We start from the raw sequence: 14189 nt of genomic DNA on the forward strand, positions 1-14189 counted from the left end.
CATAATAAGCAGCTGAACATATTGTCTCTTTTCTGATGCCGCCTCGAGCGTTCTCGATTGATGCAGCCGCAAAACTTCTTGGTCTTTCGTTGTTGATCGAACTCACCTTTCTTTAATCTAATCCGAGGGTTTTATGATATCTTGTCGTTGGTTCTACGATCAGTTATAAGAATCACTTACAGCCGGGTACCAGTGTCGCAGTTGGGGATTGGGTTGTGCTAGGTTGTACCACAAGCTTGCAAGCTTTCTGAATCAGAGATGGATCCTGGAGGTGGCAAGGATAAGCGTTTTTACACTGGATTCCTTGTTATGTGCTGTCTGTCGGTCGTGGAAACTTCTATGTAAGTTAGCTGCAATTTGGCGTTTGCACCTCTGCTGGCTCTTACGGATCTTTTGTTTGAGACGGGCGGAACTCTATTGATGCGGGATGTGTGTGTGTGTTGGGGAAGGGATCCAGAAGCAGTCGTGCAAGAGGTCTTTGAAATCAAAATATGGACTAACAGTCGATGACCGTAACCTCGTGGGGGCTGGGTCTTCCAAGGCGTCGAGCAAGTTGACAAGTACCGGCAGAAGCTCGGATACGATTGGGCTGGTTCGGCAGGTGTGAGCTTAGCTGTTGATAGAAACGGCCAGATATGGGCGGACGGGGAGGCCTACCGCATCGACCACACCGCCGGTTGAAGCGACCGGGAATTGCTCACAAGTGTATGCTATGCCTACAAGGTCAGGCGTGCGAACAGCAACAGCCAGCAGCCTCGAAGTTTGGCAAGCGCACCTGAATGCTTGCAATCACGAATGTGGCTGGGGTGTAAAGGACCGAAAATGGGAGCGGGCAACGCTCTTACTTTTGTCGTTCTCAACAAAGATCTTGGCGAGGCGGGCCAAGGGCAGAAAAGAAAAGTGGAAAACGGCGCGCTTCCAATTCGAACCAGGTGGATGAAGCCGAAGGTCGGCCTATGTGTGCAGATGGATGGGGAGAAAGGTAAGAGAAGGGGACGATCAGGAGATGGCAGTTGCGTGGCAACGCTATAAACGCTGAGGAGCGACATGAAGTCGAGGTAACCGACGAGCAAAGCACTCTTGACTCACTAGCCTGCTCTGAGAGTGGTAAGTGGAGCGTGCTCACGCGCCTGAAATTGATCGGTTGACAGGTCGCATGTGCATCTAATCTAAGTTATCCCAGACTTTCGACTTGCCACCCCGGTTTTGAGCGTCAGCAGCTGAACACGAATCTGGGGTCCTATGTAGAGCGCCCGTCCATTTTTTCCCTCCCTTTTTGGCCCTTGCTTCTCTCGCATCATAGGAATTTACTGTAGCTGCGGGCTGCAGCTCGAATCGTGTTTGTGAGCCCCCCATGCAACTGCAGCTTAGCAGCCGCCGCCCTGTCTTGCCTGTCGAGCAAAGACAGTCGACGAGCAATCTCAATTCCCAACGCCTTGGCTCACTTCCGCGCGCGAACGAGCGTGTTTCAAAACTGAAAGCCCGAGCAGGCCAATAGCTAGTAAGCGCTTCATAGCTCATGCGTTGGCATCACAGGCGTCGAATTCACAACCAAGGGCGCGACCAAGCGAGTTGAGCCACGCACGGTAAGCCGCACTTAAACGGTGTCAAGCTATGTAATAGTAACAAGATTGGGTTCGATTTCTAGTTTCGCCTGCATGAAGGCTGCGGCTCATTTCACGGGACTGCGCGCACACGACCACGAATTGGCTGAGTTTCCCCACTCGGAATTGGCAGCCGAGCTGTTATTGTTGCAAACATCGCTTGCTCTTGCTCTCTATCTTTCCTCCTGGACATTCGTGATTCACGATTGAAACACTAGATCAACTCGATGAAGCGATCACAGAAACAATCAGAACAAGCCAATAGATGTCCCGTGAGAACATTGCTGGACAGGATTCTGTGTATTCGTGACTGTGCAGGCGGCAGCATGACTGGGCGACGCCACTTTGACAAGGCGCGCGCGTCATGTTCGGCGGGTGAAATGCAAAAGTGCAAAAGCCCTCAAATGGCGTTCACATATTCAGCAAAGTCACGTTTGAGGCGCCTCGCTCACGACGGGTGACTCGTGACTGCTATTCGGATTCAAGATTCGTACCGCGGCAAGCTCGCAGTTGGGAGCGGGACACCAGCGCAGGATGTTGCTGTCGTCAACGTAGGTGCGGACCCTAGAAAACATTCACGATTCTGTGATCTGAATGCTCTTCTTTGCAAATTTATTGAGATGATCACAGGTGCAGCACGCTCCATTTCTCACACAACGTCGACGCCACACACCCATCACCAATCGTGAATGCACTGATGATGCCTGTTGTTTACGATTCTCTCTCGGAATTTGAAATTACACTAGCTAGCCTGAGACATTGATGATGGATGGTGTTTGCCATGACTGACGCCAATGGCCACGCAACGTGATGGTGGCTTGTGTGAAGAAACGTGATTGCGTCCATGAACGAATTCATTCAGCCATGTACGGCATTCGTGATTCACGTTCAGACTATCAGCCGTGAGCCAGTTTCTACCAGTCTCTCTCTGCATGCCACAGAGGATGGAAATCATCTATTCGATCGGCTCGACATGCCATGAGCATATGTACAAGCGCCAAGCACCAAGGTTTGGGCCGTGATGGCTGAATCGTGAATGGCGCTTCAATGTTGCAATTCGACCCGTTTGCCAGGCGACCATTCCCTCGCTGCCTTTTCAATGTTTGTCCAGTACCTCAACTGAACACTCGCCTCTCTGGCCGTCTCGAGGTCTGGCGGGGTTTGACCGAAGGCCTCGTTCAACTTTTTGACGGTCGCTTCCAACAGCTTTGCATTATCTGCTCTGACCTCTGCCGCCTCTTGTTCGCTCCCCGCCTCTTCCAGCCGCTCTCGTAACTCCATCACCTCCATCAGCAGTTCCGGATCTTCCAACGAGTCCGATTCGGATGGCTCGCACGCACCGTGTCTTTCCAGTAGATAGAAGGCACGCGACAGCGGGTGCAGAAGTGTCTCGTACGCACGGTTGATAAGTGCGCTCTGCTGCGCTCCGATCTGCTGCTCTTTGTCACTTCGTCCCACCATACGGTCTGGATGCGTGACCGCCATTTTCAGTCGCCAAGCTCGTTTCAGGGCTGAAACGTCGACTTGCCATCCTCCCGAGGGAACCGAGGCCAGATCGAGGTCCATGGCTTTGTAAAAGTCAATGTCGGAGGGCAAGGGTTGAAGTGTGTTGCATTCGGGACAGCAGAGCGATTCGAGTGGTTGGGGGTGACTGCAGTTTGGGCAGGATTTGAGAGGTGCAGATGCTGAAATTTTGCTGAACGACATACGTGGCATGCTTGCTCGAATGTCTTGCCTTGTTAGCAGCGTTACAACCGCCAAGCGAGAAAAGGGAGAGCAAACATGTTTGCTGCCGCCGTTGACGATCGAAGGCCGTGCAGCGAAGACCAGGGAACGCGCAGCTCCGGTCTCTGTCGCTGCGATGCGTGTGATACCTGCAGTCCCGCGCATTAGCAAGCGACCATTTGCACCAGCGTTGATCATTTTGGCTTGCTACTTTCGCTTGCTACTTAGAACAAGAGCTTATACAACAACCAAAGACCTACAAAGCCGCCGATAATGTACAGCGTCAGCCGATGCTGTCGCGCACCGTTAACTATGGTCCTGGAAAAGTGGTTAGAGGTACGTTGCAGCTGAGCGCCAAATTGGTCAAACTGATCCGAAGTCTGCGACAATAGTCCAGCGCGCTGGTTTTCTGAGTCGTTGTGGATGTCAATGGTCACTGAACGCAGCGACGAGACTTTCGAGTAAAGGGCGTCGAGAGCCGAATCGTTCTGCTGCTCGTACGTTCGATCCGCCGAGGTGGACATTTAACCTAGAAGCGGCTTGTGCCAGCTAATGATTGTTCGGGGAAGGTCGTGACGCTGCTGAAACTGTTCTTGTGGTTGTTACCAGTGGCAAAAAGAGCGTCCTGAGGCGAAGTAAGGTCATGTATATCAACGTAAGAAGGAACAAAGTTACAGCCTTGGCAGGCTAAGACAAGTTGTCGTGTGTGGAGGGAGATACATGCATCACAGCATTTCTGAGGTTTCAGGTTCCGTTTTCCACGTTCCACGCTGATCGTTGTCAGTGCACAAGCTGGTTGATCGACCACAGATCGGTGATTCAAACTGCTGTTTCCCGATTTTTTCGATCAGAGCCTTCCGGGCTTTTTGGAAGAATCGTGAATATAATCTTGAATGTCCTCGCTGACTTTGGATTTGAACCAGAGAGGTTCTTACTATCACCACCGTCGTCAAATCGTCACATTCGCACCTCAAATCACCATTCCAGGCCCAGGTGGATCGCAGTGCGTCACTTCAAATACTCAACAATATGCTGTCGTCACTCACTGCGGCCCTACACGGGCTGAGCGTCGGCACTGCTGCTTCAGCTGGTCCATCTTCCATCGCCTCAGCTTCTCGAAAGTTGATCCCTTCCATTCGATCGCTCCACATCGCCTCATCTTCCCGTCCATCTGTTCGCAACGCCATCAAAGCTCCCACGTGCTTCTCAATGCAGATTGGAGGCGTTCGACACAAAGGCAACCTTGCTCCGCGTCGAACAAAGTATCGCAAGGCACACAAGATCACCATTCCTTTCAACACTGGGGGATCGACGAAAGGTACAACCGTCCAAGAAGGCGCATACGGAATCCGACTTTTGGCGCCTGCCCGTCTGTCAGCGAAACAGCTCGTGGCTGCCGAGACCGCTCTGAAACGAAAATTGAAGGTAGTCAAGGGAGCACAGGTGTTTTTGCGAGTGTTTCCAGATATTCCCGTCTGCATCAAGGGAAACGAAACCCGTATGGGCAAAGGTAAAGGAACATTTGAGTACTGGGCTTGCAGGTAAGTGCTTCTCACCTTTACTCAACGCCGACTCGTAGCTCAAAGGGCTGTACCGCTGACTCGAAAGCTCTTCCTTCATAATCATTTAGGGCCAACATGGGTAAAGTCATCTTTGAGATTGGTGGGCCTGTCGAAATTCGACCCGAAGTGGCCAAGGAAGCACTCCGCCTGGCTTCCGCTAAGTTGCCTGTTCCAACCGAGTTTGTGACAACCGCTTCGAAGCCCAGGATCGGCAACAAGGTCGTCGAGGATGCTGTTACGACCAGCTCTGCTGTAGCCGCAGCTGCACCGTAAACGGCTGAGGCTGTCGCAACAGCGACCACTGTCAGCTCTTCGTAGGCGAGAATCAAATCATGTACTATAGTATTGCTCGGTAAGCTTTTCCTATCGCCTCTTTTGGCTCTCTATTTCTGTGGTCCTTCGGTCGCGCCTCCCATTGAGGCAGACCGGATTGTCACGACGCACACCTGATCAGACTCAGACTCAGACTCAGACTCAGCCTCAGCCTCAGCCTCACTCGCCTTCAGACTTGAGGATCATGATTCGATTACCACTACAGCTCAACATGCTCGACAGGAAGCGTGTTCGCTCGAGGCTCTGCCGATTCCTGCGGCATGACGGTCTGCACCAACTGTTCCAGATCATCTTGCAAATCCATGATGTTCTCCTTCACTTCTTGTTTCGCCGAACTCGTCTGTGCAGCAGTAGTTACTGCCGCCGTCGAAGTGGCCGATAAAACCGCTGTGCTCACCACCTTCGCTGTTACTGCCACCGTTTGACTACTCGCCACTTGGCTCGCTGCCTGTTTCAACAAACCTACTTTCCCTTCCACATCCTCGCCGCCCCTGCTCGCCAACCCGCCGAGCAGCTTGTTCAGCCCAAACAGTCTAAAAAAGAACCCAAGAAGCCCAACGCCTTTGCTGATCAGCCTTACATAGACGATATATCCAACGCATCCTAAGAAGAACAAGAATGCGGCGGCGACCATTCCTTTTCCTATCAGGTCCTCTCGCTCCATTGTCTTGATCATCTTGACCGAGTTCGACATGAGTGTAGTCAATGAGCCATACTGGAACGAAAGGCTCGAGATGGTTTGAGAAGATTCCTCCAGCAATTGTGACGACATGGCTGACTTTTCGAGTTCTGCCGACATGAGCGAGACGGTGCGTCGAAGGGCATCGGTCACGTCCTGAGAGGCGGTCATAAGTTTGTCTTCGCCGGAAGATCCTGCACGGCCGCCTGTGCGTTCTTTGGCGCTGTCAGCGGCAAGTTGCAAGCCGGCACGAGCTTGGACTGTGCGTGCACTTTCGATGGAGCGTCGAGCCGAGAGCAGAGCTTTGCGTGTTGACTGTCGGATTTCGTCGAGCTGTTGGCTCGCTGTTGCGGCAAGGTGAGAGATTTCACGGCGTTCGACCTCCGATTCTGCTTCGTCTATGGCAAATTTGAGATCGTTGACTTGACGCTTGAGGCCATCGATGGATGAGGCGATTTCTGTTTCAAAGTCGGTGACAAGCGAGGCGCTGGTGCAGGTTTGCAACCGTGGAATCTGATGGTTGATGACATCTTGGCTGTATCGCTGGAAGGAAGCATGTAGTGCTAGGAGGTCTGGTGGGATGAGTGAGACCGAGCTCGATGCGGTAGCAGACGTCATAATTGCTCGTCGTTGCGATACAGAGTGACTGGAGGAGACACAGAAGACAAGCAAAAGGAATCGTGAATCAGGACTCGTGAATCACATGAATACTCCATTCACGATTCACGATTGTGGATGTGGTCCGTCCGTGTTGCGGCTGACACGTAATTTCTGCAGCCCTCATTCACGATTCGTGATTCGTGATTCGTGATTGTGTCTAACTCACGACTATTCCAGATATCGGAACAGTCGTGAGTGACAGCGAGCTCACCAACACCAACCTAGATATTTCACGTTGCACGTTCGTGACGTTCGTGATTCATGATTCACGATTGTTACACTCGCAAAATCCGGATCCTGATCAGTATCGCACTTTGATGCTACAAGCTGCTGCTAAACCGAAACGATCACACTGCAGTCTGAGCTGCGAAAGGCAATCCACAGCGACGCCTTCGTTCGGACTAACTTACCACCACAACACGTCCGTCGGCATTGCCGATGCTTGGGCTTTTTTCATTCCCACCCGAATCTCTCCAACGTCACCGTGTAGCAAATTCAGTTTGGCATCGGCTCGACCGCAGTCTGTTCAAATGCTTCGGACGATCCGCGAAGAATTGCCATTTCACAATCCCTGAATAGGTAGACTGTTGGATCCATTCCGCAAGGGCTCGTCCCTACCATTGCCAGCACCGCTTATCATCAGCATGTCGACCAACATCTTCCGCGATAGCTACACCGGCGAATTTGCAGAGCATACCGATTCGACATCTACTTCGGCGCATAAGCCAAAGAAAGCAAGCTTGCTGAACCTGCCTGGTGGCGGCAAAGCTATCTTCGCCTTTGTTCTCAGTCTGTTCGCATACACACTGCAGACAGAATTTGCACAATATGTTCAGCAGTCTCTCAACTACCGCAAGCCCTTCCTGTCCCTCTACCTCGGACACAGCGGCTTCTTGCTCCTGTTTCCAATGCACCTCTTCTTCCTCAAATGGACCACAGGCCGGCCCATTACACATTACCTTCATCTCATCGCACTGAACCTCCGCTGGCAGCTCGATACTCCTGCATCCTCACTACCCAACCCACGTGCTGATGCAGTACGGCAACGACTCAGCCAGGCTTCTGGAAGAGCATGTGGTGCAAGTCGAGAAGATTGGGGAGAGCCCGCAGCTGAGAGCTCGAGACGTCAACGGGCATGCTTTTTCGACCAAATGTTTGGCTTCAACGTCTTTCGCCTTGTCGGTCTGTTTTTCATTCTGACTATCGGTATCACGGTCCCTGCGTTGAGCTGGTACTGCGCAGTGCCCATGACGTCGATGGCAGACATCACCGCCATCTACAATACCTTTTCCGTCTGGGCGCTTGTCTTTTCGGTCTGGTTCCTCGGTGAGAAGTGGGAGAAGCGAAAGGTGTTTTCCGTTCTGCTCGCTTGTCTCGGCGTCATCATTGTTGCTTATGGCGGTGCGGATCATCGAAAGGTGCCCAAGCCAATCGACCCGGTTCACGGCAAGCCACCAACAAACGAGGACCCTGCAGAGCAAGTCATCCGACACTCAATACACTCACTTGTCGATCGCTTTCTTCTTCAACGGGAAGCATCGTCCGAGTTGCCCATCAACAGTGCGCATAACCCCGTGCTGGGTGATCTGCTAGCATTTGTAGGTGCAGTGACGATGGCAGCATACGAAATGGCATTCAAACTGATCGGCACGCTCCCGGATGAGCAAAGGCAAGCAGACATGTACTCTGCAGTCCCCAGCGGTCGCCATCGGCGGTCTCGCAGTTACGTTCACTACCAAGACCTCGAAGATGGTAGCCAGCACCAAGCATACGAATCCGAAGGGCTGCTGCACACTTCTCAGCCTAACAAGCGGCGTGATGACACTAACGGCGACTTTGGTGTCGATGTCGCTCCAGCAAGTCAGCACGTGATTGGTGAGGATGATCAAGGCGATGTCAAGACGCGAGAGTCAATCGACACAAGGAGGTACTCTACCGTGGCAGACAAGTTGATTGATCAAGACCGTCAAGATTATCAGAGCATCACTCCACCACTGGAGGCGTCGGCACCTGCCGAAGGGGACGACGGTGTTAAGGCAGCTATCAGCAAGGTGCGAGTGCACGCCAAGGCTGTCCGCGTGTCGAGTGGTCCGATCAAGGAGAGGGACGAGGACGAAGAGAGTCAAGTGACCGAAAGCGAGCTAGACGAGGACGAAGAACGACTGGTCCTTTCGGGTGCTACTCGGCTCCATCGGACGCGCTCAAACCTCTCCGTTCATCACCGACCTCTTGCAGATGACGAAGCCACTACTCCGCGTCCAGGCCCCAGCTGCAGGAGCTCGTCCTATCGAAGTGTGCACGACCCTTCTATCCCGCCACCTCTACCTTTTGGTCTACATGCCAACGTCATGACAGCCGGCATCGGGCTTACCACCTTTACAACTTTCTGGATCGGTGTCATTGTGGCAAACCATTTCGGATGGGAACCTTTCGAGCTTCCGCATAACTTGCGCACCTATGTCTCCATCGCCATGGTGGTGCTTTGCGGCATCTTTTTCAATGCTGCGTTCATGATCTTGCTGTCACTCTGGGGTCCAGTGCTCGCGTCGGTCAGCTGTTTGATGACCACGATCCTCGTCGAGGTTGCAGACGTGCTGCTGGGTCATGAGCTAAAATGGATCAGCGTCCTTGGATGTGCACTGATCGGTGCCGGGTTCGCCGTGCTCGTTGGTGGAGACTCAATCCACTAGCTGTAATCAGAACATTTGTACTTAAGTTATGTTTTCATGCTTTGAGTTAGACGCCGTTCCAGTGTAGTTAGTGATCCACACCCGGGTTAAGCTTTGACAAGATTTGATGAATGCTTGGTAGTGAACGTAGACATGCACAGAATGTGCAGATGTGCTCGGACCTGAATCTGCAGCTGACCCCTTAACCGAACGGTGCCGTGGCGGTCTGTGCCCTCGGAATCGCGATCGCGTTTCCTGCAAGCGCTCGTCGAGAACATTTCTAGATTGTCACATGAGGCCCTTGTCCCTGCAGCGAGTAGAAGTCCATCAACTGAAGCATTCGTGCTAGAGTGCGAAACCCACTTTTGCATGATATGAGAAGGCGTCGCGTCGCTTTGCATTGCGTGGATTTCCACTCACTTCGAACCTGGCCAGCATTTACATCTGGTACAGCCTAAGCCTTGAAAAGTATGTAACCAGAGCAAGGCTTACGCCTTTGAGGCTAGTGTTGGCTATCTAGCGGACTGCGTTGTGGAGTGGGCAAGGTACAGAAGGCATGCGAGTGCCAAGCTCAGGAAACTGGTGGGTTTCACGTACTGCACTGTCAGTTGGTGGGGGCACAAGGTTAAGGTGTACTCGAGGACAACGGGCGTGGCAAAGAGCTACAGAACTCTTTGAAAGCTTTGATGCTGCCCAAAATGAGCTTGCAGACCACTTCACTGTATCTTTGGGCGGGAGTCCATTGGGAACTAATGCATCGCCCTGTGCCAGCCACGGAGAGAATCGAGTCCTTTCATCTGTACATCCAAATGCAGGCCCTCTTTCCCCTCTTTGCGTATAAATCTTTCTTTTCCCCCTCATCACTCTGCATTCGTCCCCCTTTTCAATCTCGCCTTACATCTATCCCTGGAAAACATTGCCTCGCTCCGTACATCAAGGAGATAACTCCTCTCCTTTTGGCCTCTCAAAGGCAACGTCACTGCTAGGTTAGCTTCTACTCATCCTGTTCCGACAAGGCGTATCCGACATGAATCTCAACCTTGCCGCTCTCTCAACTCTATTGTCCGTCGCGCTAGCCGCTTTGGCAGAGGCCAAGAAACATCATCACGCTCATGGACACAAGAATGCACACCCAGGCCATGAAAAGCCCGCACTTGATGCGCGCGATGACGCATCAACTCATCGAATTGGTGTTCCCTGGGGATGCGGTCCTATCTGTCTCAAGGGTCTCAAGTCTACGAAGCGAACCGACATTGTATGGTACCACCATTGGCAGGACACGAGAATCTCTGACCTCGACAAGCTCGGCTTTGAATACGTGCCCACCTTTTGGGGTCCAACCAAATGGGACAAATGGAACGCAGTCAAAGCTGAGATTTCGCAAGGACCTTTGCCAAAGTACTTGCTTGCGTTCAATGAGCCCGATGTCCAAAGTCAGTCAGATCTTGGGCCGAAAGCAGCTGCCAAGCTGTGGATGCAGGAACTTCAACCTTTTGCTCTCAAGGGAGTGCTCGTAGGCTCGCCTCAGGTTTGCTGGAACATGCAATGGCTCGAGCAATTCATGCTTGAGTGCAGGAGGCTTGGATGCAAAATTGGCTTCATCCCTTTGCACTGGTACGGATCGTGGAAAGACTTTGACAAGTTTACCAAGTGGATCTCGAGCGTACACGAAGCCTACGGATTGCCTATCTGGCTAACAGAGTACGGCGTCACACAGGCCAGTGGTGGTTCGCAGGAGGACATCAAGAACTTCCACATACGTGCGGTTCACTGGATGCGTCAACAGGGTTATGTGACACGATCTGCTTGGCTCGGCGGCTTCCCTGTCAACAAGAAGCCCGACCCTTACCCTTCCAACCTCAACAGCTACTTTAACGACGACGGCAGCGCACGCGACCTTCTCTGGTGGGCATCGCACTCCGCCGGCGGTTCGTACCTCAGTCTTCCCGGCATCCACAGGCGCGACACAGAATTCTCACCCGTGCACAACAAGACCTACAAGGACGACGACATCAAGCCGATCGAACACGAGCAGTACGATGAAGACCACTGCGACTACAAGTGTCAACTCCGCGAGAACTCCATCGAAAAGCATCACCGCAAGAAGAAGGGTATCGTCGAAGTCACCGAGGGCAACGTTTGCGTGGCCACACCTTCCAAGCTCGATCGCGAGGAACGCCAAAAGTTGACAACTTGCCTGAAACACGCTGGTTTGCTTGTTCCTGCCTCACCCAAGCATGAGAAATCCCACTCGAAGGACACTCATCACCATGCTCATGCTGACACTCCGGAAGCCAAGAGCCCAATTGTCGCTTGAAAGCGCGTTCGTTGCGCTCGCCTCTCTCTTGCCCCTCGTCCTTCTCTTGACACTCCGTTTGTTTGGCTATCTGGCTTTGAATCTTTGTCATTCGTTTCATTCATCTTCTTTCGCCTCTTCGCCTGTTCTTGTTGTCACTGCTCGACGCTCGAAGCGTTGGACGTTTGGTTGTCACTCTTACAATTTCCTATCGGCAATTACAAGGTCTATCACGTGTGCGCTCTGCCTCTTTGCGCTCCTTCTGCGCAACATGTTTTCAATGTCGACTCCTGGGACCGGTCAAGTCGTTTGAAAAGAAACAAATACACTGTCGATCCAGCCATGTTTTCAACTCCTCCTTTCTCTTCCCCATATCCATCTCCAGCCCGTTTTGAGTGGCGATGCTGACAAGTTCATCAAAGCTGATAGGTTCGTAGCGCAGGATTCGTTCCCAAACTGCGGAGTTTCCTCGGATAGCCCGAGTCATTGTTTCGGCTAACGCTGGGGTGGGCTCCACTGCCACTTCTGTGCTCTCGGACACTGCTAGTGCTAGAGGGATGTCGGAAGAAGATGACGTGGATGGAGAGCGAGATCGAGGTCGACCACGACGCGGCTTGGAAGTTGAGGTGGTGGCAGAAAGGCATGATGCATTTGAGCCCAACGAGGGGGAAGGAGATAGAGAACCATCTGTGGCTGAGAGCGCTTCAGCCTCAAGCTGCACTGTGATTTCGCCTGCTTCCTCTTCCGCTCCTGCCGATGCTTCGGTTGTAGCAGCTTCTATGATGGTTCTTGAGGATCCAGATGCGTCTGATTCGGAGCTAGCATCTAAAACAAAAGGGTCGCTCTTTCTTCCTTTTCCTTTTCTTTCTCCATTCACCGCCGCAGCCCCTGCCGTGATAGCTCGATCAGGAAGCACAAGTTTTCGCATCATCCTGGGGACTTTCAAAGTCTCAGCCGGCGTTACTTCGTTGTCTGAGTGGAGAGTTGTGGCAGGAAGCTCAAACTTCGCGTTTGACTGGTGTAGCGCTTCATAGACTGCTTTCAACTGATCGATGAGCGTCGTGCGCTTGCGTGAAACTTTGAAGCCGTAACGCTTGACCTCGGCTTGCAAATCTTCCGTGGACCATTCCTCAAAATATGGCAGAGACGTCTCCGTGTCGCAGCGAGAAGGGAGCTTGGAAGGACCTGCCTCAGTGCTCAAGGTGGTGCGTTGGGTGAGGGGGTTGGAAGAAAAGGATGCATCCAGGTTCCCGCTCAGTCTCGATGAGCGTCTGGACATGCTGGCCGATGGGTAAAGGAATGTGGTAAGACGAGTATGTGGGATCGATATGTGCTGATGGCAGGCTGCGACGCTGGAGCGGAGCCTGTGGGTGATGCCTCGAAACATGAATGGTTTAGACGAGGATGTTGGCGTTTCTGCGACGAGTGCTGTGATTAGATATGTCACCTCGATTCGAGCATCTTGAACAATGTATATCAGGACTTCAGGCTGTCCCGTTGCAAATGTCTGAGGCTGATATGAACAAAGCTTTATGCAATGAGTCAAGTTGGAAAGGTAACGTGGTAGGAGGTTGAGGCAAAGCCAGAGCGCGTAAGTGGAGGAAGAAAGGTGAGTTCGACATGTCCGAATCCCGTGCTTTGAGAATTCAAGGGTCCACTCACGACTCACGACTGTGACTGATGATGCACTCACAACTGTATCTTGATCAACTCGCTATAAATTCAAAGACCACCTTGCTGAAACGTCACTGACATTACCGAAACATCTCGATCATGGCAAGCTCGCATCTAGCGCCTCGATAAACCTCATTATCCTCGAGACTTGGCATGTCACACTCATCATTCACGGCGATGCAGCTTTCTCACGCATCTGGCTCCTCCTCTTCTCAATCTCACTCGCATTCGCATTCGCATCACCATCACTCGGCACCAATACCGACAGCATCACTTGTCGAGCCTCCAGCTTTGTTCGCCTCTGTCGCACCGCAGATCTATCGCTCAGCCACGCCCAACCCTTCGAACCATTTGTTCCTACGCACACTCCAACTTCGTACCATTCTATCGCTCACTGCAGAACTTCCCTCACCAAGCCTAACCGCATTCTGCCAAAAGAACGACATTGCCTTCCTCCATTTCGGACTCAAACGGTGGAGCACGTCCGATCTGCTCACCTCTCATCCATCCACCACATCAGATCAACCCTTAGACACTCATTTAGATCTCTCGTTCCTACACACGACCCAGCCATCCCACCTGTCCACCTTGACTCCTCTCTCGTCTTCTTCGCCTACTCTCACGGAAGAACTCGTCAAGGACAGCCTTCAGATCCTCCTCTCCGCAAAATACCATCCCATACTTGTCACAGACACGTCTGGTATACACGAAATCGGCGTTCTGCTGGGATGCCTACGCAAGTTGCAGAGGTGGAACTTTGCTACAATCCTGTTGGAGTACAGACATTTTGCGGGTAACAGGGCGAGAGCGACCAACGAAAGGTTTGTAGAGATGTTTGACACGGATCTCATCACGGTAGATGCGGAGGAGGCGCCAGAGTGGTTCAATGAACAGCTGGAAAGGGACAACAAAGAGTTGGAGGCTGCAGAGGAGGTCAGTGATGCCCAGTTGATCTGATTTTCAACGTGCTCATACTGTGTGTGTCCG

The 14189-nt window shown here is 52.3% G+C and overlaps 7 protein-coding genes across 7 annotated transcripts; 4 read left to right on the forward strand and 3 right to left on the reverse strand.

The window, feature by feature from the left end:
• Positions 1-2648: 2648 nt before the first annotated feature.
• UMAG_10351 (J-type chaperone JAC1) lies at positions 2649-3527 on the reverse strand (the record flags this gene model as incomplete). Its single annotated transcript, XM_011393616.1, has 1 exon — positions 2649-3527. One exon carries the CDS (start codon positions 3525-3527, stop codon positions 2649-2651), a length of 879 nt encoding a protein of 292 aa, XP_011391918.1.
• Positions 3528-4358: 831 nt separating this feature from the next.
• On the forward strand, positions 4359-5164 carry UMAG_05525 (mitochondrial 54S ribosomal protein uL16m; the record flags this gene model as incomplete). The annotated part of the gene is made up of 2 exons (XM_011393541.1): positions 4359-4870; positions 4960-5164. 2 exons carry the CDS (start codon positions 4359-4361, stop codon positions 5162-5164), a joined length of 717 nt encoding a protein of 238 aa, XP_011391843.1.
• Positions 5165-5423: 259 nt separating this feature from the next.
• Positions 5424-6521, reverse strand: UMAG_05526 (uncharacterized protein; the record flags this gene model as incomplete). Its single annotated transcript, XM_011393542.1, has 1 exon — positions 5424-6521. The coding sequence occupies one exon, from the start codon at positions 6519-6521 to the stop codon at positions 5424-5426; it is 1098 nt and encodes a 365-aa protein (XP_011391844.1).
• A 686-nt stretch (positions 6522-7207) lies between these two features.
• Positions 7208-9253, forward strand: UMAG_05527 (uncharacterized protein; the record flags this gene model as incomplete). Its single annotated transcript, XM_011393543.1, has 1 exon — positions 7208-9253. The coding sequence occupies one exon, from the start codon at positions 7208-7210 to the stop codon at positions 9251-9253; it is 2046 nt and encodes a 681-aa protein (XP_011391845.1).
• A 1006-nt stretch (positions 9254-10259) lies between these two features.
• Positions 10260-11549, forward strand: UMAG_05528 (uncharacterized protein; the record flags this gene model as incomplete). Its single annotated transcript, XM_011393544.1, has 1 exon — positions 10260-11549. One exon carries the CDS (start codon positions 10260-10262, stop codon positions 11547-11549), a length of 1290 nt encoding a protein of 429 aa, XP_011391846.1.
• Positions 11550-11805: 256 nt separating this feature from the next.
• Positions 11806-12807, reverse strand: UMAG_10352 (uncharacterized protein; the record flags this gene model as incomplete). Its single annotated transcript, XM_011393617.1, has 1 exon — positions 11806-12807. One exon carries the CDS (start codon positions 12805-12807, stop codon positions 11806-11808), a length of 1002 nt encoding a protein of 333 aa, XP_011391919.1.
• Positions 12808-13355: 548 nt separating this feature from the next.
• Positions 13356-14159, forward strand: UMAG_10353 (uncharacterized protein; the record flags this gene model as incomplete). The annotated part of the gene is made up of 1 exon (XM_011393618.1): positions 13356-14159. One exon carries the CDS (start codon positions 13356-13358, stop codon positions 14157-14159), a length of 804 nt encoding a protein of 267 aa, XP_011391920.1.
• Between the last annotated feature and the right edge of the window lie 30 nt (positions 14160-14189).

Source organism: Mycosarcoma maydis, chromosome 18 (genome assembly GCF_000328475.2).
Source record: "Mycosarcoma maydis chromosome 18, whole genome shotgun sequence".
NCBI lineage: Eukaryota > Fungi > Basidiomycota > Ustilaginomycetes > Ustilaginales > Mycosarcoma > Mycosarcoma maydis.